Source organism: Crassostrea angulata, chromosome 7, assembly GCF_025612915.1.
Source record: "Crassostrea angulata isolate pt1a10 chromosome 7, ASM2561291v2, whole genome shotgun sequence".
In the NCBI taxonomy this organism is placed as follows: Eukaryota; Metazoa; Mollusca; class Bivalvia; order Ostreida; family Ostreidae; genus Magallana; species Magallana angulata.
The window spans coordinates 45,246,374-45,264,580 of record NC_069117.1 but is presented as its reverse complement, the minus strand read 5'-3'; the positions used below and the strand labels follow the sequence as shown (position 1 = coordinate 45,264,580).

The following is an 18,207-nucleotide window of genomic DNA, read 5'->3' as shown; positions in this document are numbered from 1 at the left end:
TCTTGTAGTTTAGAGTTTGTGTTTGTATGATTATACTTCACGCAGGGAGATGCAGAAGGTTTAAGGTGCTTGACTCATAAGTCTGTCAGACCGTTAGTTACCGGTAGTCATGTGGATTCTTTTGTCATCGCAACTCTTCCGAAACCCAACTGGATAGAATTTCTGAAAACTCGTTTATATGGAATCAATGACAAGATAAGCATATTTTCAGGAAATTTTAATTCAATGATAATTTATAGGGGAGGGGGTTGATTCTGTCCATTTTGAGCATTGAACCATTCCAACGTAAGACTCCTCATTAACTGATTTTTGAAGTATCTTAATTATTTGTAATTAATAGTTTTTAGATAGATATAAAATTTCCTTACTGTTAAGCAAATGTACGTTATGTGAGGAATTACAGGTCAGCACATGATGTTCACTTTAGTGTGGCCATTGCGCAATATCATATATGTGAATAAACTATTCTCTTATATGTACATTCAAAAATTAAATTGGTTTTAAAGTTATTTATGGTAAAATTTAATAATGAAAGTTGTTAAAGAAATTGCTAATTTTTCTACAAGTGCCAACTTCTAACTATCGAGGGAAAAATTCGCAGATATATTTCATACAAAATGTCTATTATAATCAAACTGTGTGTAAGAATTTAGAAGGGCCATTTGAGCCCATTGGCATAACAACAGGACGGTACGATGGTATTATTGAAGAGATGGGCCTTTTCAATTACTTCTTTGCATAGTATTATGTTAATCGGTAAAAAAGAAATATTTTTGTTCTATGCAGTGATTTTAACAATCGATTTGCATGTCATCATGTTTTTTTTTCAATCTGGGATATGAAATTTGATATCTAATAAACAGGGATTTAAAGTACCATAATTCTTCATTTAAAGTTGGAACGGACCAGAGCGCAGTTATGAAAGCCAAGATCAAGTACCATTGTGATGTTATGGCGCAATGTGCAAATTACGCGATACCGAATTCCACTCTCATTTAAATTAAATACACCGCCACTTAATGACTTATTCAGAATATCCAGAACGTAATATCGAACTCTTTTTCGCTCACTGATCGATGCTTGAACTCTGCGACACCGGTAACTGTGATTACATTGTGTGTGTGTCATGGTTGCAGCATTATGTAACATGCTCTTGTGGATTTCTTTCCACCCAAAAATTGTCAGCCGAATGTGCAGTGGATATATCTCGTACTGTATGCCTAATGAAATTTAAAACCCGACAAGGAAAATCTTTTTCTACAACAATGTACATAATGTAATATGAAATATTCATGTTGCTGCTCGCGTTTGTCGATATAAAGCATCTAAGTTAATCCCAAGACTTAGCATTTTTTAAATTAAACATTGAACGATAACTCTTCACATACACATCCAAGCATACTACTGCGCCAATACAAAAAAACCCTATTCATTTTCTAACTTGAAAATATGCCTTGTAAACTCAATGGCATATATTAAACGCCAGACTGAGAATTTAAAAGAAATCTGAAATGGTTTCAGGACAGCAATTCAAAGACCCTTTATCCTATTTTGTCCAAAAGCATTTTGATTGTCAAGATATGGTTCTATTGCTCGATTGTCGTTTTAGGGTTGATGGTCATGCACTGTTTTACTTTGGATGGGCGTGGTCCTATTGCAGCATTTTAGATGGCATGTGGAGTAACTGTGTTGAATATAATTAATGTGATGCTAGTAATTTAGGCCATTCCAAGGTTTTTCTATGTTTAGCGTCCGCAGACGAATTGGTTTTGAAGCCAAAAATAAGAAACAAACAAACAAACAAAAACACTCCCTTAAATGTGGGTTGTTTTAATTTAGCTGTGACTGTTCCATTGCGCTTAGCTATTTCTGACTGTAATGCAATTTGAATAAAATGACCAGTTACTGTTACTGCTTCATATACTAGTATTAATCAAATATTGTACCTCTGACCCTATTGTAATTTGGATGGTTCCTGTCCAGTTGCTCTATGAATGTCTCTGATTTTTAGCCGGGCTCTGCTGAAAGCAGAGTCCTGGCTATAGGCAGGCAAATCGCCAATGTTACTATAAATAGCACAAGTAAACAAAAAACCAAACAGCGTCAAGGTAAAGCTTCCGCTATACCAAATAGTTACACAAAGAGCCACGTTTTGTTAAAAGTGTTGGCATTTTGTTTCTTTTTTTAAAATTCGAATGAATTGTCTATCTTTTTTAGTTTTCTGATTAATAACGTGTTTTTAAAACATTACTATGCATTTTGGACACATACAATGCGCATGAATTTCCATGAACTACTTTGCTGCGCGATGAAGAAATGGGGATTGAATATATAATGCTTGTTGTAAAATTCAGGCAGCAACTGTTGAACTTTTTAACTTCTACTAGACAGACATATTTTTGTTTATAGCCGCTTACAAAATTTGGTCGCTCTCTGATGCTTTGCCGACATTAAAAGCATGAGAGAGAGATAGAGAGAGAGAGAGAGAGAGATTTTCAGTCTTTACTACACAATATGCATAAAGACACACCAAAAGAGCCCGGCTTTCAGTACTTCAGTACTTTGATTGTAATTCGGAAGGCTGCCGTTGCGTCGCTTTAATTAATCAAAGTACTGAAGAACTGACGGGAGTTGATTTTGTCGATGTTTCTTTATTTTAAAATCAATGAAATGTTATTTTGTATGACAAGTACATGTACTTTCTAATTTGAATTACGCACATTTTTATAATATGAATTTTTGGACTTTTTCGACAAGAATGTCAAAAACCGACATATGAATCATGTTAAATAAATATTTAAAGATAAAATTATTTCAATCAAACTATGTATCAATAATAGAAATATTTCTCGAAAATTTTATGGATCCAAGCAATATTGAACTCTAGTCTCGTTCTACCAAACGCTCGGCTGACACCGTAAATCTCCGACAAGGATTTACGGAGACAGCCGAGCGTCGAGTTGAACCAGACTATATTGAACTCTGGCGTAGGAATACATACGACTACAAAAAATACATAAATTGTTCGTACCATTTAAAAGCTGACTATTTTCAAGGTATTTGAAATAAGTTTCCTTGAAAAACAATGCTTTAGCATACATTACATCGAATTTATCGATTATTTTCAAGAACTAAGTCTTGTCAGTAGCAATGATTTGTGCTGAGGCCCGAACATTGTTTCACTTTCGGTTTGTCTGAGTAACTGCATAAGAGAGTTGATTGAAATCAACTCCCAATAAATATATATCTGATCGTATTGTAAAATTGGATGGTTGCTGTCTCATTTCTATTTCAAAATCTGTTACTTTACTGCGATTTCAATACCGGTATCATAATTCCTCTCTGATTTAAATGGTTGTCGTTCATTGTTCTTTGAATATTTATGACTATATTCATTGTAAATTAAATGGTTGCTGTTTCAAAGCTCTTTGAGAACTAATATCTCTAGTAGTACAAATGTATTGCAATTTGGATGGTTGCTGTACCATTGCTCTAGGAATACCTAGAAAGATCTTTATGTCAATTGCTCTCTGAATACCCTTTATTCCCTTGTTCTTTGAATGACTAGTGTTCGCAATTATTATTTGGATGTTGAGGGTTTCAGTGACACCAGAACGGGACCACAGTTAAGTAAATTATGACTGTGATAGTTATAATGACTCGATGATCTACAACTTTCATTTCTTCGTCCTGCAACTTACAGTTTGTGTCGCTTATTTCTTTGAATGAATAACTAATTGTAAATTTTTTTTAAAAATCATCAGGTGCGGTATTCTAATCTGCATTCAATTTATTCTAATATATTTCATTGTATTAATAAAGTATTGAAAATAATAATAAAGAAGTGGCCGCTATTATGACACACGTCTGTTATTGTTTAAAATTCAATAACGATCCCATTTCACTTTTTAAAAGCCTTTTAAATTCGAAAAGAAAGACGGACATACAAAAAAACATTGAGACGGTTCAACCGACGGGCAGCTAGCTAAAAGAACGAAATAAAAGATATAATATAAAACATTAAAGTGCATGAATGCAAGCAGTGGAGCAGTAACTTACTCTGTTGGGCCAATTTACGCAAACTAAAGGGCATGGCAGTTTAATGATACAAAATCGAAGGTGTCTCGTGATAACTATTCTAGTCGACGAACACGGTTTTTTTCTTCTAGTCTGATTACGTGCTTGATTCGGGTGATCCATTTTTGTTTTTTGCTGGATTTGTTTAAAGTGATCATGGAAACAAAACTAACAAGAAAATTATTCTGATACGGAAAAAATCGGAGATGTTTAAATTTTTGATAATTCTAGTCTATCTAGTGGTGCCAACATGTAAGTAAATTTCAGATTTGCTGCTATATAAATTATGATATACATGTAATTGCAATTAATATTGATAGTTCTTTAAATGTATAGCGTTAACTTTGGAAGTTTTTAAATGTGATCTGTTATCTAACGATGCGTAAAAATATTTTTGTTGAAAAGTTTGCTTTTATTTCACCGACCACATTGAAAATCTTGTAGTGTTTGAGGAAGGGGTTTGTTTTTCAAAGCATATTTTTCCTAAAATGTCAGAAAAGGACAAAATTCATTCCAGTTTTTCAAAACCAGTATCAAAACTACAAATTATTTAATGTACCCAACTCAGTTAAAACAACAAAACAAATTATACCCCTTTATGCGCACTTATTTCCATTGTGCTCCCCGTGTTGTGCTTTGACCTCTTGTACATGCAAGTTAGTGATAAACGTTACAGATCTTGTATCTCAATAATAATCCCTTTGAATCCCCATTTATCACTTTAAACTCAGTATCAGCTTAACGAACTTTTTTTCCGAAACACTTTTTTATTCACTTCCAAAAGACAGGAAGGCTTGGGAGTGTATTGAAAAACAAACTGAGATAAAGCCCTGTACATCCTCGATATCTCTGAGAATTCCGGCCTCGTTTTAATATCTATTAGATTTTTTATTAATTACTACCACGTAAAAAAAAACCCCGATTGAACGGACACCTGGACTGAACGCTTTATGTACACACAATTTATCAATCTATGGAAAATTCACAAACTAAACAAGAATGTTATAACATTTCTCTTCAAACAATTCATTAAAAAATTGAAATAAAATCTAGCGCGTTTCGAATTAAAGTTTCATTGAAAATATAATTTACACGTTTACATTTTGAAACTTTAAAAAAGTGCAGCTATACGTACTGGTATTCATCTACATTTTTAAACCTTACAAAAGTTCATTTTCATACGTACGAGTGTATTCATCTATATTTTCAAACCTTAAAAAGTGCATTTTTGTTATTTGTTTTTCAAACATAAGGGTGTGCCTGCACACTTCCTGTTGCCTGGGACGGTCAGTGGTGGGATAGCGGATCCTGGGACTTGACCTTTTCGCACTCTACCCAGACTCTGACGGGGTGGCGACTCCAGGTGTACTCCTCAGTCATCACGGATTGGACATGTGTCAATCAAAACTCCAGCAACTACCTGTTGTTCAGGTAGACATTGTTCTGTTAGGAATTAAAGTTTTAAGTGTAAAACGCGGTTTCATATTACCGGTGTTATATAGTGCCTCTTCCCCCTAGCCATCTTTCCCCCCGGAAAAATGGCTATATAGCAGTTCTTCCCCCCGGAAAAATGGCTATATAGCAGTTTTTCCCCCACGGAAAGCTGACTATATAGTGGGCTTTCCCCCTTTTTATAGCTAGATTACCCCCACGGAAATCCTACTATATAGTGGATTTTCCCCCATTTTTACGTTCCGGCCATGTTTATTGCGGACCATTCGTGACAATAATTTGCAATAACTGATATGATGTTAATTTCTAACAAAAATGGATAATTATCGCATTTATCAATACATAGAATAAAATACATGGTTTTCAACCCCAAATATGAACTAAGGCATGCGCCTTCATAACATTCATGTGTATTTATAAAAATAGTGCCTGTTTGGGTGGGTAACAGTTGAAATTGACACCCCGAGAAAACCATTGTCAACCGACGCGAAGCACCTTTTACACGGATTTCGGAATACCTCGAATCTTTTTCATCTAATCGATGCTTATCTACAGTTTTCACTTCGACGTTATGAACACGTGAGAACACTTTTTAGTGAAAATACGCCAGTTTGGAACTTTAATTTTCCAATGTATTACCATCAATGTATAAGCTTCTCCCAAGGAACTAACTGACCAATCTTGACTTAATTTTGAAGAGGAAGGGAATAAAAAGTGGAAATGTATTACTCCCTTCGTCCAAAGGCTATCAATTTTAAATTAATACCGTTAGAATTGACGATCTTAAAAACAATTATATATTTCTTCTTCTTAATATCAAACGGGAGACAGGATGCAATAATATGATGAAAAACTGAAATGTTTAAGTTTTACTTTGATTGATGGGGTTCTATATCATAGGTAAGGGGTATTTTAATTATGTATTAAAAGCATTTGTGAAGTTAGTGTTTACCATTTCGTTTTTAAGTTACGCATATTCATATTTTTAAGCACATTTCTACGAAACGCGAGATATTATGATGTAAACATTTTAAAAAACAATGAAATGTCTTCACAACCAGAACAATGTCGGTATATTTGCATGTTACTTTGGAAAATGTGAAATGGACTAACTTTATGTTCATATTGTCACTCACTATTTGCTAATTTTTCCACTTTTAAGTTTGCAACGTGATTTATAAATATACAATTCTGAAAACGATGTCATATAAATCAAGATATACGATTCAATTACCTAAAACATTTATACTATTTGTTCCATATTTTTGCAATAAAGATTTACTTGTGTACCATATCATTTCTTCGAACAATTAAACAAGGGTAATTAAAAAACAAACAAACAAAAAACAAAAAAAACAAAACAAACAACCAACACATATATTGTGATGAGCTGACTTTTTTTTAAAAATATAAGCTTGTTCTTCTAATCAACTAACAAGTAAAAAAGTCGTATATGCGCTTAGGTTGGTTATTTATTTTTGATTTTCGGTTTCTCCTTTTATGAATAAAAGTTCATTGATTCATTTATCTAATTATTTATTATATCATTAGTCATCTTATGAATTGATTAAATGTTTTGAAGAATAATGAATTATACCCGCCTACCTTTTTAAAAAAATTTGTTCGAAAATTAAAAAAAAGCAGCAGAATTAAACGTAATTTTCAATCAGTTTGATAAAGAAATATATGAGTGATTGTGTATTTTTAAATGATGTTTTTACTTTTAAATGACCGTAAAAATATGTTCATATGGTCATCTATAGTTTTTGAGATATGGGGACCTAAAAATACATATACTTTATAATTGGATTTCAAACATCGGGCTCGAAAACAACAAAGGCTCCTACCCTGCATGGATGCTTAAATTTTCGGTGTCATCTACTAGTGGTATATCACTATCACTGTGAAAATATGGTTAATTGGTCATCTCTAGAATTTGAGATTCGGGTCCCCACTTATAGAACACTATTCAATCATTATAATGGGGTTTTAAACATCGGGCCCTGGGACATCAAGGGCCCCTACCCTGAGGGCTGAAATTTTCAGAGTCATCTTCAAGTGGTAAACCACTGCCACTATAAAAATATGGTGATATGGTCATCTCTAGTTTATGAGACATTGGACCCTAAAGAATATGCACTATAATTATTATAATATGATTTTAAAAATCGGGCTCTGAAACATCGGAAACAAAATTTCTCTAAAGAGAGGTTTAGCCTGGATGAAATTTTCACAAACAGACAAACAGTCTGATAGATTTATCAAAAAATTCTTAAAACATTCTAGCTGAATACAATTTCAGAACACAGAATTATGCATATAAGTGTAAAACTTGTAAAACTTTTTTTCAATAAATTACCTAAATTAAGTTCTATGTGTAATTCCATTACACACAAGTTCAACTTTCAGCATTATCTATAAAAATAATAAATCGGCAAAACGAAACTTAACCTGTACAGATGAATGCAGATATACATGTATGCAACCTAGGAGTGTAGAAACATTGATTTTGATCCTTACTGGATTTCCATAAATATTTTTTATAAAATTTGAACCAAAACGTGAGGGAGAAACCCTACTATGGGGGAAAAGCTACTACATAGTAGCTTTTCCCCCGGGGGGAAAGGCTACTATATAGTAGGTTTTCCGGGGGGAAAAGCTACTATGGGGGAAAAACTGCTATACAACACCGGTATTTTCACAATACAATATTATGTAAGTATAGTTTCGGCCTATAGGCTAATTTTACAGTGCATTTATTTACAAGTTTTCATTCTAGTTTTCAATGTCTTCATTAGTTTGGCTTTTTTACAAGCTCTTGGGAATAATCAAAACTGTTTTCAGAAGCTTTTTTGCAATTGATTTACCTCAAATCTGATTGTTTCGAATGCATGAAGGCTTTACGGTAAATCTGAGAGCGGAAAAAATGCTTACACAAGCTATACATCAATATAATAAAAAAATGTTGAATACGACTATACACACGTGTATACTTTGTACAAAAATCTTGCAATGGGGCAGTAGTTATACTATATATGCAAAAATGTAGACAAGTCAAGTTCATTAAGATATTATGAGCACACACAGGTTATATTATGTACAAGCATTTATTAAGAACTTTTTCTATTACTTTGAATTTCGATATCAAAAATTCAATGTACAAAATTTTAATGGTAAACGTGAATGAGAATATCCAAACGAAGAATTAATTCTACCTGAAGAATTGTTGGTATTTTTAAATATGATTCATAATCACGATCAATAACAAACAGAATGATCGTTAAAGCTGCATTATTCTACATGCTACAAAATAAAGTAATATCTGCATTTGGCTTTCAAAAGCCAGCCCGTCAAAAGTAGTGTTTCAATGGGTATTACATTGATTTTTCATCTGATATTAATTAATATGTTTGCAAAGTGCTGGATCTATTCAAATCATTTCAATGGTCAAGTATTATATTGAATTCAGACCTCGATTCTTTATCTGAATGTTTTTTTTTATTTATTTCCAGAGCAAACCAACATATGACTGTGTTCAGCGTTGACTACGTACCGTATCGCTGCGTCAGATATGTCAAAATAACAGAGAACTCATACTACTATTACATACTAGCAGGTACTTACAGAAATGATTACACCATTGTTGATACAAGGAAATATAAATTAGGCACGTGGCATCGGGGGGGGGGGGGGGGGGGGCGGTTCCCATCCCTACTTTTTTCTTGCAGCAATCAATTTCAATTAAAAATTAAATTTAGAAAGAGTTGCCCCCTCCCCCATCCTTTTTGGAGAGCATATAAAATTGTTGTTAAATAAGTTACCTATACATGTAATCAGAAGTTTTTTGTTCAACGCTACCCCCAACCCAATCTGTGGGGATTAGGATTTTGAATATTGGCGGACTGGATTTTTTTCGCTCAAGATGTTGGATAAGTCTGCTTATCCCCCCTACACACACACACTTTTAAATGCGATGCTAGGTGCCTGCATATTACTAAGTAACTAAACATGAATGAACACAATTTCCAAAACTGAAAATTTTTGACATTTCTTGCATAAAAAGACGGCAAGGGTTTAATTTGTTAGTAATTAAATACTAGAACAGCATATAATATGCATAAGTTGTTAAAAAACAACTTTCGTGCTCATTTGAATGTATGTTTGTCAGTAAAGTTGTATTATGATTCAGAAGTGAAAATCATATTTGTAGCATATACAATGTAGTTTTCAACACATTTAATATAATTGATTACAAAGCAAAATTAAAAGCAAACATCCACATCTTACACCCGTCCAGTATGTATACGTGGTATATACTATTATTTATTTTTGAATTTTGAAGAAAGAATGTGTGTACATGTACATGTATCTGTCTGCATCTACAAAATAGGGAAATATTTGTTAGTTTTTAAAAGGATGTTTGTTCATTAGAACTACATGTAACACTCATTAATGTCTATTCTTCTTTCTAAAGATGAACAACGGGAGTCAAACAATGTCCGATTTGATCCGAAGGCTGGATCGCCATCGGAATCGATTTTGGACCGTTGTCAACCTACCAGTGGACCTACTGCAGAGGAATACCATGTTTTGATTAAAAAGGGTATCGTAAAGTTTTATTATTTGATAAACATGGGGACATGATTGCGTCGAATCATTCTGCACACCCCTTCCTTGTGTGTAGTTTCGCTAGCAACATCGTTTTCAAGATTGCCAATGATGATACTCTCAAACTCGTCTAGATATGCAAAGAGAATGTTATTTATCCTTCAAACTTAAAAAAAATGAAATTTAAAAAAAATAATATTGATGGTATCCATGCATTTTACGAAATTATTGCCATTTTGGCCACGATGGATTTGATGGAATAAAACAAGATGAGATCAACTAAGAAAAAAAAACCGTTGTATACCGCTGCATCCGTGGCTTGAACCCCTTTAACCGAGTAGGTCTCCGCGGAACCACTAAACAAAGCACATCGTTGAATAACAGCGTAATATGAACAATACACAACTAATTAAATCTGTCTATATAAAAGACAGATTTATGGTACGAATAAAAGAAATTCGGATAATTTAGAGTTATTGAACATTGCTGAGGATCGGAGATCGTTACGGAGACTTACGGTTCACTATGGCTTTGCAGGTTATGAGAGCAGTGTTAAGCAGTGGTGCCCCATACCACTTCTCGGAACTTTCTCCTACACCCACGATACTGGGAGTGTCACCACGTGTGGGGCAGGATCAGAGGTCAGCGCATGCCCAGACTGGACTGATTTGAGATTTAATTATTCACAGTGTTCAACTACTCAAGTGTTCTCGGGTAATAAACAGTACTCATAAAATGAATAAAGCTCACACAATATGCGTGAAGTTAAAAATAGAAAATGCCTATTCTTTGTTTCCTATCATTTTGACGCTTCAGAAATGATTCTCACAAAAGCGTGTTAACTAACATTCATTAAAATTTTGATTTACCTTAGTGTCTGGCATAGTGCAATGTGTGGCAACCATAGAATACAACAATACAATTTACACAGCAGTGTTCAACCCAGAAACCGTCACCGACACTGCAAACTATGACAAGTTCACGTGTCTGGTAAGAAAATCATTAATCACCATTATGAATTTTCATTATTTTTTGCAATGTTGTGTCAAAACGTTTGTACATCAACTTCGAAGGCAAGAACTCTTCCTTCCGCTTTATTAAAGCCTCAATTTTGTTTGACATTTAAGGCCATTTCCAAGGTTGGGGAGACGTTGTACATTAGCGACGCCAAGGGAAGCTGTGTGAAAGGTCAGACTTCTACTGTTAAGACCAGCACGGGCAGCGGGACATTGGTCCTATCCACCTACAGTAAGTCTCATGAATTAAAAAAAATACTGACTCTAAGTTTCTCAACTTGAACAAATCTGTGTTTTCTAAAATTTAAATTTTTTTTATCTTTTTTTTTCAGGTCGATGTTGTGAGTACCTGTATTTATGTCAGTAAAAGTTAAGCAATATTTTAAAAATTGCAAGAGTACTAGCAAACCAAGTATAGTAGCCTTCTTTTTGTTTTGTAAGGTTGCCACAAAGTCCACTTTTCTTTTCTTTTGCCTTTCTTTTAATTAATCAGATGTCTCGTATAACCAAGTACTAGTATTGTTTCATCTAAATACTTAGTAAGTTTTCTGTGTAGACTTCTAACTTAACACGCTAACTTGATTATATTCTTCTACAAGACGGGGGATGTAATTTTCCCGAGGAATGGGACTCAGGATGGTACGACAGCGGCCATTGGGACATAACTCTGGACAGAAATAACAGTGCCGTGACGTCAGGCTGGTCCATTCCTGTGTTTGGGACGAACATTGACTCATGGACTTGCTTCGCCGAAAACTCGTCGTCAAACTACTTCCTGTTTAAGTAAGGACTCTTAGAGTGACTTATGTGTGTTCTTTGTATATTTCAAAATCAGAATTCACAATCAAACTGATGGAAAACTTCCCAAAATATTAAGTACAAATTTTGCAGACAATGCAAACCTTTTTATCTTGCAGTTATTAATAGAAAATAATCTCTAAGAAACTCTTGTGTTTGTTTTTTTTAAGGCTATTTTATTTTTTATTTGGGAGTAGGGGTCTGTCCAATGACTTTTTAAAAAAAAATTAATTGGTGTACCATCCTGTTTTACAAATACTGTTTGTTAGGGGGGATCAGATACCCATGCCCTCTGGTGTCCGTCAGAACGTCTTCCGGTGTGTTAAATGGCAGATGTCCACCAAGTATTCTTACAGCTACTACATATTGGCAGGTTTGGATTTTGAAACTTATCTTACCAATATACAGTTAAATGTTTTTATTTTTATTTCAATACAACATTGAATCTCGTTATTAGGTTATTTGTTGTATTCTAACAGACTGAAATTAAATACGCATCTTTTAAATTATTATGTATTACTTTGTATGATATAATGATTGTGTATTTATTTCATGCCAATTATTATTCCTTTCACTATTTGTACAATGATAAGTTGCAAATTGATGACATGTATTGGTCATCATCCTGTTGTTGAAAATCTAACCTTTTGTTGAAAATGTGTATTTTTGAGTAAGCCAATGGGTTTTTAAGTCATTCAATATTTTCCAAATATTGCTTTAAGGCACAGAATCTAATGCAACAAACTCAAGGGTGTTCATTGAAGCACATGACGTCAATGTGACGTCATGGACCACAGATACCTATTGCAACGAAACAGTTGCTCCACCGGTGGAAGAGTTCCAAATGATTGTAAAGAAAGGTAAGATTTTTTATATATATAACAGGGTTGTATATTTGTCAACTACAACACAAACCTTTCTAACTAAGCTTTAAAGAGGCATGGTCACTATTTTGTTCAAAATCATTTTTCTGTGTTTAATGTCTACAATGCTTCAAAAAGGCTTTTGTAATGGTCAACCAATAGTTGAGTGTCAGTGGTCGTGTAATAAACGAGTTACAGAGTTTACAACTCTTTGTCGTGTAAACGAAGCTTTGTTTACGTTTTGAATGTAGTAATGTAAATTCCAGTTTTAGACCCAAAATGGATGTGATAAACGTTAGGTATTATTTATGCTTAATTGATTTTTGAACATCAGGACACGAAGCAGACGCCAAACACTGGTGTCCCGTAATGTTGCTGAGTAACTTCACCTACAGCCATAACGACGGCAGCGCCACGAACTGCGGGCCGTCCAACTCTGACCTTGCCGTGTGTCCTTCGTGGACCACCATGACATTTAACTACGCATCCTGTAGCACGGTTCAAGGCTTTTCAGGTAGATGTTTGTTCTTGAATAAATCATCTCTGATTTTAAATACCTAGTGCATTATCATTTCATGAATTTGAGACGTTTTTTTAATTAAAAAAGATCAGTCAGAATATATATGTTTAATAAATGATCACTAAATGACTCTGTGTATGTATCAATGAAAAACTCAGGCTTTTTTTTGTTTTAATAAAACTTATGTACTTGTCAGTTGACCACAAAAATATATGTCGCAATTCAGTAGGACTATTAGTTTGATGTATGATTAGAAAACCAAACTGAAGGGTGTTTTTTTTTTTAGCTGAAGGAGTGCTGTATTGTCTGAAGTATGTGTTAAGCGGGTCTACTATATTCCTCTCCGTTTTGAATCCAGGTGTAGTGGACAACATATCCACACACCGATTTACCTGCTATGTGAGTGCAAAACGAGTGTCAAATGACTCACAAAAACTGATTTTCAAAGGCAAATATTTAGGCTTATTAAATGCTTGCAAAAAAAAATATGTGTGAATTATTGAAATTCTCAGGAATGTCATTTTAATATGTTTTGAACAGGCGCTAACAGAAAATGGGAATACCGTTTATATGAGTGACAGTAAAGGAAGCTGTGAGGCAGGACAGACCCCCACCACCAAGTCTTCTGATGGCAGCGGCACCCTGCAGCTAGCGTCCACAGGTTGGTCAAAGAACAATCAATATATGAGATGTATAAGTAATAAGGTCATTGAAAAAGAAAAAAACCAAAATCAGATATCTTCTTTCGTAAAATTTAACATATCAGAGAGATTTTACAACAGAATAAGCGTATAATCATATTTTTAAGGTTTCAAAGCAAAGACAAACGTATAAAATCCTAAACGTATATTCGACAACAAAAAATTCCCATTATAAAAAGTTAATGATGTCTCAAAATATTTCAAGAACAGTTTTGTTATGCTATGAATCCAAGTTTGACCGTAAAAATTAAGATCTACTATTTTCCTAATATTATTACTGCACATGTAATAATTGATATTTTTTATGTTTCGTTGCAGAACGATGTTGTAAGACACTGTCTTTTCTGATTTCATATGTTGCATTGTTGTGGATTATTTATTCATTTTATTTTCACCACGAGCTGCTTGCATATACATCACATGTGTGGAGTCTGTATCTGTTCAGTTTGTAAACAGTCATCGGTTGTTGTGAAATCCAAGCATGTGCTTTTTGTGTTGTATCGTATTTATTTGTTTTTGCATGTCACTCCTGATCCAGAGAAGACTGTCTCGTCTGTTTGTCTCTGTGTCAGTCTGTCTATTGTCTGGATGACTGCTTCCTTTGGTTTTGGTAAATACAGACGTAATCCCTCTCTACAATGCCACTGATCTGTTTCAACCAAACTAGTCAAACCGTATTCTTGGGTGCAGGGAGTCACTTTTTTTTCAAATTCTAGTAGGTTACACAATCAATTAGTGACCCATTTCAATAACAAACATTTGTATTTGTAAGAAATATTGAAATGGTACTTTGTATGATATTTTCTTCAAAACCTCTTGAAGTCAATGTCATGGAACAAAGGCGGACCAAAGAGTTGCAACTGGATTATATATAGAATGTTTTTATTTTTATTTTTTCAAACAAAAAGAAGGCAGTAGTTTACAAATTATTCGAGAAGAACCATCTACATGTAATAAACAATTTGCACATTGGACACGATAAATCAATATCATTGTTTTAAATCATACCAAAACAAACCGCACGATGGCATATCCAATACAGTTATACAATGGCTACATTGTACTGTAGTTATATATTAAAGATAATTAGCGCCAGATCATCTGAATTGGATTTTTTTGGTGAGCGATGTGGCCAATGAGTCTCTTCTTTTACACCACCACTGCAGTTTTTCTTTGGAGCACGAGTGTTTCTAAACTGATGTACAGATATTCAAAAGAAACGAAGGTATGTTCGGAGTTGTGCAAACAATATAGGTAAGTTTTGCTACATGTATTTAGATTTGTATCTCACCAGCTTCAAATACGTATACATGTACAAATGAAGACACGCCAATTTTGTCCTTTTCCTTAAAAAATTGTTTTCATTTTTAATTATAATAATGTACACTTGTTGTTATACTTTTGAAAATGAAATGATGTAATAATAGGTTAATGTACGTAAAAATCGTCTATAATACTAAACTTTCTGTTGATATTTTTTAACCTCTAAGATGGGTTTTGTACCTTTCCTCTGACTTGGGACGGCCCTTGGTATGACAGTGGAATGGGAGACATCACACTGAGCTATACTATTCATTCTGTGACGTCAGGTTGGCGTGCAAACGTCAACGGCACCATGCTGAATTCCTGGACATGCCAGTCACAGAACGCCACGCTGGGGACAATGCTTTTCAGGTGTGTTTTGTAATTTTGAAATATAAAATATATCATTGAAAGTAAATTTAAACAGTCCTGTACAAACGATGTTTGAGTCGGTTTGTAGTCTAAATGTTTAATGATTTCATATGGTACATTTTTTTATTGAATGATTGACAATGACTTATTGCTAGTATCTAGAGTGATGAATGATTTTGTTTTATAATTTTTACTACAGAGCTGATGACTTCGTAGTTGTTAACGGGAAACTATACAATGTCTTCCGGTGTATCAAAATGACCCAGCTGACCAACTATTCTTACTCGTATTATGTTATGAATGGTAAGAGTCCAAACAACTAAAACTGAAAGTCTACAAGCAAAGTCTTTTTCAAAACCAAGAATCATAATATAACATTGATTTCACATTTTTAATGTAGATTTAATGGCTGACAGCAATCCGGTTCTGAGACTTCAGATGACGGAGTATTCCCCTGACGTCACCGGATGGGACGTTGATTCTCTCTGCTCTCCGACATCGCCGCCAGAAGACAAGGAATACCACGTGCTAGTCAAGCAAGGTGCTTCAATTGTTTGACATATGCCATAGTTACTAATCAAGCAATAAAAAAAATCAAAATTTTAATCATGGTACTCCATGAATAATTTGCGTTATTTGTTTGACATTACTTTAGGTTATATTGCTGACGTTAAACAGTGGTGTCCTATTCCATTGAGAGCGAATTTTAACTACACACATGACAGTGGGCTGGGTGCCAGTTGTGGTACAGACTCGCATCTTTCTGTATGCCCAGACTGGGTCACCCTCCGCTTTAACTATTCCCTTTGTCCTACCATCCAAGCATTCTCCAGTAGGCTATTTATTTTTCTTTCATTCCGAGATGAAATTAAGAGATTATTTATTCAGAAATCAAATTAAAAGAGTTCTAAATTCAAAGAGATCCAAAAGGTTTTACAAAAATTATTTTTGGTTTATTTTGCAGAAGAAGGAGTGGTTCAGTGCGTGCACACCGTTGTCCAAGGAGATACTTACTATACATCAGTGTTCAACCCGGGACTGGTGGACGATAGCAGCTTCCACAGATTTTCTTGTCTAGTAATTTACTGGTTTTATCTATATTAAGATTCAATTTCAAAAAAACAAAAGGCATTTGTTATCATGTTCATGGTTCATGCTGGTATGAAGACAGCGAACACAGTAGGAAAATCCTCCTTATCTCCACTACGATCGCTACTTTTTATAACCCGTATGAATTTAACCACCAAAAATATTTCAGTTTTAAATTTTACAAATCTTTCTCAATTTTTTAACCGGGTTTTACAAAGGAAAAATCCGGTTATTGAAATAGTAAAAATGTTGGGCGGTGGGCGGCTGCCAAAAGGGTACATCTGTTGTACGGATAACTCCTCCTACAGTTTTTAAGATAGGAAGTTGTTGTTTTGCAGCGCAATGGTACTTGTATCAGAGGTGTGCATATTGCTAGGATTTTAATTTTTGATTATTTATGAAAACAAGGGCTGACAAGTGGATTATAGATTACTGTTCCTATAAAAGAAAACCAAGTTTGCTGTTACTTTCACAGCTTTTCACTTGTATTAAAGATATATCTGAATTTTTGTATTTAGTGTTGTTTATCATGCACAGAGTTTGTAGTTGCTGTGTTTCTGTTGTTTAAAGGCAATAACAGAAGTGGGCGGTACTTTGACGGTGAGTGACAGTGCTGGTAGCTGTCAATCAAACCAGGACAGTGGCACAAAACAAGCAGACGGAAGTGGAATCCTTATACTGACAATGCAAGGTACTACAAGATCCTCAGTCAATTTATGAGGTCAAGTAACAAAGATAAATTTACTTAAAAACAAACTATAAACACACATGTATTTACAGATAATTGTAAATGATATCATTAATTTGTGTGATCTTTTCATTTTCAGATTCTTGCTGTAAGTATTCGATTTAAATCAGTAGCAACAAATTAAGTTTCCCTGGATGCACGCACGTTAATGGAATGGGATATGGCATTAATGGATCAATCTGAGATTTTCTAATCATTTCTAAAGAAATATATTTGGAATGTATTAATATCAATAATGATATGATAATAATAATCGCATTGTTTGGCTTCAGTACTATCCTCTTCGATATATAATATTACTCAGAAAGTCAGTAATGCATAATAGTTAAATTGCAAATCGAATGTCCATTAACTTACATGTATTTAATTCATAATTCTCTCTCTCCTCTCTCTCGATCTGAATAGAAAGTTAGTTATATATATATATATATATATATATATATATATATATATATATATATATATATATATATATATATATATGTTTTTTAACGGGGATAACATTTAATCTTTAACATATGAATTAAAATTAATTATGCTTTTATTCAATGAATGAGTAAGTAAAACACAATTGCTAACGCATCTTCTTTATTTGCCCAACTTCTTTTTTATCTGTAGCAATAAATCTTGGTTAATAATAACATTTGTTCGACAAGTTCTC

The 18,207-nt window shown here is 33.9% G+C and overlaps 2 protein-coding genes across 3 annotated transcripts; both read left to right on the top strand.

The window, feature by feature from the left end:
• Positions 1-3,858: 3,858 nt before the first annotated feature.
• LOC128191364 (uncharacterized) lies at positions 3,859-14,510 on the top strand. The gene is made up of 15 exons (XM_052863432.1): positions 3,859-4,329; positions 5,331-5,508; positions 9,042-9,145; positions 10,004-10,132; positions 10,675-10,851; positions 11,012-11,127; positions 11,265-11,385; positions 11,486-11,494; positions 11,753-11,936; positions 12,221-12,324; positions 12,674-12,811; positions 13,149-13,328; positions 13,621-13,733; positions 13,875-13,995; positions 14,354-14,510. Exons 1-15 carry the CDS (start codon positions 4,284-4,286, stop codon positions 14,485-14,487), a joined length of 1,854 nt encoding a protein of 617 aa, XP_052719392.1. The 5' UTR covers positions 3,859-4,283; the 3' UTR covers positions 14,488-14,510.
• Positions 14,511-15,145: 635 nt separating this feature from the next.
• On the top strand, positions 15,146-17,955 carry LOC128192405 (uncharacterized). 2 transcript variants are annotated; one of them, XM_052865045.1, is made up of 8 exons: positions 15,146-15,260; positions 15,526-15,709; positions 15,909-16,012; positions 16,110-16,250; positions 16,365-16,541; positions 16,674-16,786; positions 17,369-17,489; positions 17,626-17,955. In XM_052865045.1, exons 2-8 carry the CDS (start codon positions 15,579-15,581, stop codon positions 17,649-17,651), a joined length of 813 nt encoding a protein of 270 aa, XP_052721005.1. In that variant the 5' UTR covers positions 15,146-15,260; positions 15,526-15,578; the 3' UTR covers positions 17,652-17,955. The 2 variants fall into 2 exon arrangements, with proteins under 2 accessions (XP_052721005.1, XP_052721006.1); XM_052865046.1 differs by having other exon boundaries at positions 15,169-15,289.
• Positions 17,956-18,207: the final 252 nt, after the last annotated feature.